At 32.8% G+C, this 9009-nt stretch overlaps 1 protein-coding gene across 1 annotated transcript in view; it reads right to left on the bottom strand.

The window, feature by feature from the left end:
• The window catches only part of LOC105455830 (sn1-specific diacylglycerol lipase alpha-like), a gene marked incomplete at its 5' end in the record, with an annotated part of 16522 nt that extends 8031 nt beyond the window's left edge, over window positions 1-8491 (bottom strand). The window contains 6 exons of the mRNA XM_011699459.1: window positions 554-742; window positions 2361-2559; window positions 4469-4797; window positions 6412-6496; window positions 7105-7291; window positions 8390-8491. Of these exons, the coding sequence (XP_011697761.1) occupies window positions 554-742; window positions 2361-2559; window positions 4469-4797; window positions 6412-6496; window positions 7105-7291; window positions 8390-8491 (1091 nt within the window). The remainder of the gene's footprint in view (window positions 1-553; window positions 743-2360; window positions 2560-4468; window positions 4798-6411; window positions 6497-7104; window positions 7292-8389) is intronic.
• Between the last annotated feature and the right edge of the window lie 518 nt (window positions 8492-9009).

Here is a 9009-nt window from a genome sequence, read left to right as displayed (position 1 = left end):
GTGTGCTCTTCCGATCTATTGAATACTTTTCGAGTTATAAAGCTCCAAAGTTGCAATTTTGGAGCTTTATAACTCGAAAAGTATTCAATAAAGAAACATTTGATTATAGTGTTTTGGAAAGCTCTCGAGGTCAGCTACAAGAATATGTAATAAAAAATAGGGGATGCCATTTAAAAAAATTGAGGTGACTTTTATGTGACTTTCAAATAATTCTTCAAGGTCAAACCAATGGTACCATCTTATGGTCCCTTCGAAACCAAACAACTTTTGTCTGAAAAATTTTTCTCTCCCGAGCTTGATTTTCGAGATATTCGACTGGATGGATTAAAATGGTCCACCCTGTATATATTTTTTTATTGTTGTGTATACCTACATGTATAAAAGAGAAAATTAAAATTTTCGCTCACATTCGCTGCTCCGCGCTATATCGATTATCAATGCAAATGACGAAAGTAATGCGATGGCAGCGATAACTATACTTCGGGGCTATATCGTCTATTTCGATATAACGAGCGACGAGGCGCGACTCGTTTGCTGCACATAATATTCCTACCTTTGCGCGAGCACGCGCGATAATGTCCTCCTCCTGCAGCTTCTTGCGTATATATTCGGCGGCCTGCACCATTCCCTTGTGCCCGAACCAGTCCTCCCTTGGCGGCGACAAAGGCAGCACCTCACCTTCGGCGTTCAGGTCTGTCAGCACGTCCTTCATGCTTAAGGTCCCTCGTATACTGATCACAATCTATATATACGTGCAAAAGATACGCGCGATTGAAGTGTGAAAAAGGAAGAGATGGAGAAAAAAAAATTTATGAAGATCCATTAAACCGGTAATAATTCTGAAGAAAAATATATAAAGTCTTTACACGCAGAAAAAGGATTAGCCAATGAAACTAAAATACAGCTACGGCAGCTAAGACGTGTCGTTAAAATTGGGTCAGCTGATGTCGCTGCCGAAGTTCAATTTGTTACACGGAAAGAATTTTGCTGAATCCAGATATGAAAATAATTTTTGTTCAATAATCAAAATTATTTTGTACGAAATGATTGCTAGAATATCAAAACGTTTTATAACAATTATCAGTTTTAACATTCCAACAAATTATTTTGATGATTCAATAAAAAATTATTTTCAGATCTGTTTTCAGCAAAATTTTTAAGTCTTTCAACAAAATCGTTCTTTCCTTGTAGTTATTAAAATGTAGGTGTTATAGTAAAAAATATTTGCTGCTAAAATCAAACGATATTCAGCCGAATCTACTATGCTATTTTATCTTCGCAATAGAATAATATTAGTATATTTGGAGTATTTAGCTTATATATTGCAAAATATAAATGCCAAATGCGCTGTAGATGTGCATACGGCAGTGCCACATTGCAGAATCAATTCAAATCAAATTTTCGCGCGTACAGCTATAAACTTAGCTCTGCGTGCTAAATGTGTGCATGATGAGACATTTAGGTACGCATGCCATCTTTTTAGCTGCCTGTACTAATTATATGCTTTCAATTTCAGTTAATACATTTTTTTTGTCACAGTGAATATTTTCATCTGTAACAGCCAGGACTTAGTAATGACACTAAAAGGCGGTAGCTCTTATAGCTAAGTTTGATTCAGCTATTGAAATTTAGTTACTATTACTAAGTCATTTTTTTGCGTGTAGAAATGTTGAAACAATAAAAAATAATATAATAGATCGACGACATGAATACTGATGTAAAAAGCCGAGAAATTCTAGGGCTGGCGATTTGCTTTGGAGGCTTCGACATTCGAACTTCGCAGCTTCGAAGATTCGAAGCTTCGAAGTTTCGAAAAATACATTCGTGCAAATGATAAATTTATTCAGAAAATTTGTACAAATATTGTAAACAAAAAGAATTAATATATATGCTCACAAAATATACGAAATTATTCTTAAAATTAAAAATTTAAAAGTATTATAATTTAAAATATTACAAATTAATAATTAAACTTGATACATATGTAAATAAGAAAAGATAATGATCAATATAAAACAACCCAATTAAGAAAATTAGAAAAAAAATAAAAATAAACTTATTGTCAAACTTCGAAGCTTTGAAAATTCGAAGTAAGTAAAAAGCTCTGAAAAATTCGTTATTTGACTTTCTTCTGCTATTGAGAGAGGAATAATGAAATTTTCTCCGGTCGCAACTCACAGTTGATTCTGTCAAGCTGTCTTTACCGTATCAAGTACGCTTTACCGTAAATTAATCTGGGTATCGATAGAGAGAAAGAGAGTAAACTTCGCCTCTCTGTTTAAAGAGGCTAATGTATAGCTCCGCGATTAACGAACGACGTTCGAGAGATAACATCGCGTCGTCGACGGGCGCGAACAAACCTTTCTCTTGGTATAATCGAGCGCAACGAAGAACGGCGTTTCGCCAACGTCAACGTGGAAGGTCGCATAAACGACTTCGATCTCCCCCAGGTCGAGCATCCTGCTCAGGGCGGCGTAATTGCACCGACAACAATTGTCCTCGACGATTGCCGTGTCCTCGTGACGGGCGCCGCACGGAAGGCAGCAGCAACATTGCAATCTATATATCCGCGTAAAGCAGAAGATAAACGAGATTATAGTTGAAAAAAACCAGAAAAATTTCGGTTTTTTCCGAAAAATTTTTTTTGCAAAAAATTGCTATGTTAACGATATTCTACCTAATTTTTAAAATTTTTCATTATATTAAATATTAATTGGGATTCAGAAAGTAATGTAAATGACTTTATGTGCTTTATTTTAATTTGCTCGTTAAAATGTGTAAATTTTTTGATTAAATTAGATATAAGCTGATAACTCTTATAAGTTATAATTCGATCTCGTATTTTATAATTTAGTTTTTTTATTTGAAAAATACATTAATTCTGCTTTTTTATTTATTATTCTTGTGTAATCATAGCTTTTTATTTCTCTTGTGTTTAACATTATCAGCAATAAATATATGCTTGTTATAAAATGTTAACATTTTGAAAAGTGTATCAAAGTGTTGCAAATATGAAATAATGTGATAGGTTTTTCGAATATATACGAAATTTTCCACCGAATTTTTCTACCCCTTGAAAAAGAAACCGAAAAAATCCGCGGAAAAATTGAAAAAAAAAAACGGATTTCTTTTCAATCTTTATAGCTATAAACGAGATAAAGCGGGGGCCGCACGTCGTGCGGCCAGTGTGCTTAGGCCGATACGATCGCGATGGATGGAGCGTTACACTAACAATGACAGAGCCAGGCGTGTCACACTGTCATACTGTAGGTAATTTATAAGTGAGAATATTGACATAACAGAAAATATAGCGCGGAGAGCGGATCAGTGTATTTTTTAAGTTAACAACTTTTCGCAACTGACCCGATTGTATGTACATACTTGTCTCGTTTCACCCTATACAAAGTTACGTTTCGCTGCAGTTATTCATATTTCAATATATTGACTTTCCACTTTAATATTCTTTAACTCTTTTGCCCATACTTTCTCGTTCGCTCTTCTCGCACTATATTTCCCTATTTGCGCTATATTTTCCTACACAGGAAGTTTTCCTATATGCTTATTCCTATATGCTTAACATCGCAATAAACTCAAAATTTACAATATACTTGTACAAGTTTTATACTGACCGTGGTGAGAGATATGAAAAATGAATCAAAATTATGATAGCATCGTAGAAAAGAATATATATTCTTACATAAAAGATAATCGAGAATAGAATATTTTAACTAGAATATTATCACCAAGCGCGAGATTTCTAATTTTAAACAATTACTCATTAAAAGCAAATTTTTTTTTTTTAATTTACATACGTCGCAAATAAAATATTTTACAGAAATATTAGAAAATATAAAAATATTCTAGTCTCGATTATCTTAAGAATATTCTATTCTATTCTTAAGAATATTTTCTTCTATTTTAAATAATTCTTAAGATAATCGAGACTAGAATATTTTTTTATTCTGTCAAATATTTTATTTGCGACGTATGTAAATTTAAAAGAAAATTTGCTTTTAATGAGTAATTGTTTAAAATTAAAAATCGCTTGGTGATGATATTCTGGTTGTTATAACTATCGGAGCACCTATTTGCGCAATATTTTCATATACACAGGAAGTTTTCCTATATGCTTACGCCGCAATAAACTCAAAATTTGCAATATAAACTTGCACAAGTTTTATACCGATCGTGGTGAGAAATATGAAAAATGAATCGAATCTGTGATGCTCAAAGTATATTCTTAAGATAATCGAGATTAGAATATTTTTTTATTCTTTAAAATATTTTATTCGCGATGTATATCTTTAATTTAAAGTAAATTTGCTTTTAATGCAGAGTAATTGTTTAAAATTAGAAATCTCGCTTGGTGATGATATTCTAGTTGTTATAACTCATCAGAGCAAAGAATGCGTATTATACAATAATTAACACGACAATTAAACTAGTAAACTAGGAGCTTCATAATTACCTAGTGCATAACTGGCAGAGTTGGGTGGAAGGATCGACGAGGAACATGGGCCAACCGTAGGCGGCGAGGGCGAAGTGCATGTAGTGGATGGCCAGCTGAAAATGGACCAGATCGCCGTCCTCCGTCAGGGACAGGAACTTTGTGCGCGAAGTGACCGGCACTCCCGACAGGAACTCGTACGTGTCGTTCTTGCGCTGCTTGACTATCAACTCGCGCTCGATCTTTTGGAATTTTCTGAGCAGCACCAGACCGGCCACCACGTCCGACGGCACCACGTCCAGGTCGCGGAAGAAGTCGCTCAGCAGTCGGGCGATGTCGGCGAACGAATTCTGCGAACAGCACATCGTTCCTTCTCTTAGGACAACATTTTGCGCGTTTGGCGAACAACACACAATTCCTCGTTGAAAATCAAAATCATTTTTCTTCTGGGTAAAATTCAATTTTCTAATTTCAATTTTTTTTTCTATTCATTTCCAACCTTCGGTTGTCGATATCTTTTTTTTCTTCGATCAAGTTTATTCATTTGGGGTCAATTTGTCATAACCAATTTTTAAAAAGCTGCCGTTTAAAAACTAATAGTTTAATTGGATCGCAAAAATTCTTAAATAGACAATATTAACGAAATTGTCAATTAAATAGGAACAAAAAGCTGGTGAGAGTTTCTCGCGCGGTAATTAAGCCGCATGCAGCCTTGAAATCTTGTATTAATGGTCTTATATTTCATACTTGTCTACTCCATAAACGTGTCGATTCACTTTGAATCATCTTCAGATTCTAAAGATCATTCAAAGTGAATTGAAACGTTCATGGAGTAGACAAGTGTGAAATAAAGATTTAATACAAGATTTCAAGATTACATGCGCCTTAATTACCGCGAGAAAAACTCTCATCAGCCTTTTGTTCATATTTAATTCTTAAAGTCCAAACATTGTCGAATGTATTTTGATTGTACAGAATTTAAAATTAAAGTGGCATCGTATTGAAAAAAAAATTCTTTAAAAAAAGTAAATTTTAAGAAAAAAATCAATTTTCCAACGTAAAAAGCTGGAGTCATTTTGTCAAGTGTGACAATCGAAGATTTAAAATGAAGTATATCTCTTCGTACTTCCTTAAATTAGCGTTTTAATAAAATGTACTAAATTATTTACTTATTTATTTCTACATTTCCAACAGATTTGTTTTCAGTATTTTTTACACATTATGGTAGTTTTCAAAATTTAAAATTAAAGTGGCATCATATAGAAAAAAAAATTCTTTAAAAAAAGTAAGTTTTGAAAAAAATCATTTTTCAACGTAAAATTCTGGGGTCATTTTGTCAAGTGTGACAACCGAAGGTTTAAAATGAAGTATATCTCTTCGTACTTTCTTAAATTAAAGTTTTAATAAAATGTATAAAATTATTTACTTATTTATTTCTACATTTCCAACAGATTTGTTTTCAGTATTTTTTACATATTATGGTAATAGTTTTGAGAAATTAAAATTAAAGTGGCATCATATTGAAAAAAAATTCGTAAAAGAAAGTAAGTTTTGAAAAAAATAATTTTCCAATGTAAAATTCTAAAGTCATTTTGTCAAGTGTGACAACCGAAGGTTTAAAATGAAGTATATTTCTTCGTACTTTCTTAAATTAAAGTTTTAATAAAATGTATTAAATTATTTACCTACTTATTTATTTCTACATTTCCAACAGATTTGTTTTCAGTATTTTTTACACATTACAGTAGTAGTTTTGAGAAATGTATTCTTACACGAGGTTTCTTTCGACATCTATTCTTATGTTAGACGCAAAGATTTATTCTTTTTCTCTGTTAATTAATTTTTTTTCATATCACTTAAGAAATGTATTCTTACACGAGGTTTCTTTCGACATCTATTCTTATGTTAGACGCAAAGATTTATTCTTCTTCTCTGTTAATTAATTTTTTTTTCATATCACTTACTCGATTACGATCGGAGTTACCCATGCAGCAGAACAACAATCTGCATCTATTGTCCCAGCTGTCCTGGTAGGCACGTATGACTTTTCTGCAACGCGAATATCACGCGCGTTTAGATTAGGACACTCCACCAAAGATCCGCTAACGCATAAATCCAAATGGCCGTAAAAGCCACGTGGGAAGAAAAAAATCTCGCGACAGTGGAACATAAAATGAATCAACGACGCGGTTTTTTTTCATCACGGTGAAAAAAAAAACCGCAAGCACGAACGCATTTAGAAATAAGAGCACCCTTTGAGAGCCTATTTCCCGCGAAGTAATATCTTACTCCTTCCGCTTTCTCGAGTTTTATTTGTAATAAAACTGCAGGTTCAAGATTAAACTCTACACGTTTGTTTATCACGGAGGCAATAAAGAGTACAAAAAAAATAAAATAAAATGAGAGATTAGATCCTGTTTTCCTGTTCCTCTTTAGAAAAATGTGTGATCACGCGGTATGTTCAACGTTTTATATGTAACTTGTAATTACGATGCGCATAGAAAATGTAAAAAAAAATGTTATAAAGAAAATTCTCGCGAAATTGAGAAAAGAAGAGACTATCCTGTACTTGTGCTAAAAACGCCGAGAAGGATGCAACGCGTGAAAAACGTGCGAAAAAGAAATTGCGAAATATTCTCGCGTGTCAGATGATTTACCGTTGTCGCCAATTTCGACTTCTACTGCCGCTGCGCTTGTAATGCAATCTTGCCCCCCTCGATTCCGCCTCCCTCATGCTGCGCTGATACTTCTTCATCTTCACCCAGGACCTGCCAGCGGCATCATACGTGCACCAAATGGTCACCACCATCAATGCCAGCAGGCACCAGTTCGATATCACCAAACCTGTTCGGTGCAGATCAAATCGATTTCGCATTTTGGCGGCATATTTGACTTATATAGACAAAAATTAAATCTTGTAAAGTAATAAATAAAATATTGTTGCGTATAACAAGGAAAAAGTTAATATATATTTTCCAAACGCTGCTGAAGGAAATTTAGGCATGTGCAGATTTTTGTGATGCCTACATTTTTAAATTATTTAATAATACTTTATTTGAATGTCTTCTTATTTGAGCTGTAAAGTTTATATTTGTATAAGCAAAGGTTAAATGCGTGAATTACTTCTCAATTATATGCTTAAATTAATTGTTAAATAATTTTATAAAGATATAGTTTTATTGTTATACATTATGATGACACACATAAGTATTATATGTTGTCAATATCTATACTTTGTGTGATAGCTGCTTACAGATGATCTATAAATCCTTACGCCTTAAGAGGTATACAACCTTTGAGGTTTCGAAATGATATCTAAAGTTTGGGATTTTTTGTGAGTAAATGGATACTTTATTTAAAATCTGCTTACAAGTAAACCTCGGGAAACGTCAGACGCCGATTTTTCTCAAATTTTTTGCGATGGTTTCTTATGTCAAAATATGAAAGAATCTGTCATTAGGTTTAGCTCAAATTCATTTTTTCAATTTGAAAAAATTATTATTTTACGTAAGTACATGACTTTACACATATTTAAAGCTGTATTTCTTACAAAAATGAATCTACGCCCAATTTTTTGAATCTTTCTCGTAATTTTTTTATATTTTTTATAGATTTTTGGGTGTAGATTCATTTTTGTAAGAAATACAGTTTTAAGTATGTGTAAAACAACAAATTTTTTTTAATTTAAAAAATGAATTTAAGCTAAAATTAATGACAAATTCTTTTATATTTTGACATAAGAAACATCTGTCATAAAAAAATTTAAAAAATTTTTTTACTTTCTTATATACAGTAACGTGCTCTAAATAGATTTTTATAATAAAGTTATCTATTTACCCACAAAAATAAAACCTATAAGGTATCTTTTAAGGCCTCAAAGATGGTATAACCCCCCTTTAAACTACGCTATCAAAAAACGCAGCACTTTAATGCAAAACTTACCTAGCATAACGTCCTTAGCTTGGTCCACTGGACAGGTTTGATAATAACGCACTAGCCAAGTAACACCTGCGCACAGCCACCCAGTCTCCACCAGTACCAAGACTAGAAACAAACCCACCGTGAAATTTCGTAATCTTATTTTTTTTTTTCCCACCTCAATGCAGCGATCCGAGTGCTCGCTTAATTAACCGCAGAAAAAGGAGTATTTTAATCAAATAGGATTATTTCCATAAAAAAGAATATTTTAGCCGAAAAAACTAAAATATAGCTATGGCAGCTAAGACGTGTCGTTAAAATGGGGACAGCTAAAGTCGTTGCTGCCGAAATTCAATTTATTAGTTATTAAAATGTAGGTGCTAGAATGTCAAAACGTCCAAATCCAAATCTGAAAATAATTTTTGTTCAATAATCAAAATAATTTCGAAAGTCAAAATAATTGCTAGAATGTCAAAACGTTTTATAGCAATGCTTATTAGTTTTAACATTCCAACAAATTATTTTAATGATTCAATCACTGAAAAAAGTAGTTTTGCAATTATAGCGAGAATTATTTAGGCACGAAAAATTAGCTAAAACGGATAAGTGATTAGTAAGCACTGCGATACCACATATGTTTTGTA

The sequence above is a fragment of the Wasmannia auropunctata genome, unplaced genomic scaffold, assembly GCF_000956235.1.
Source record: "Wasmannia auropunctata unplaced genomic scaffold, wasmannia.A_1.0 LD335836.1, whole genome shotgun sequence".
Taxonomy (NCBI): Eukaryota; Metazoa; Arthropoda; class Insecta; order Hymenoptera; family Formicidae; genus Wasmannia; species Wasmannia auropunctata.
This window is presented reverse-complemented; position numbering and strand designations above follow the sequence as displayed.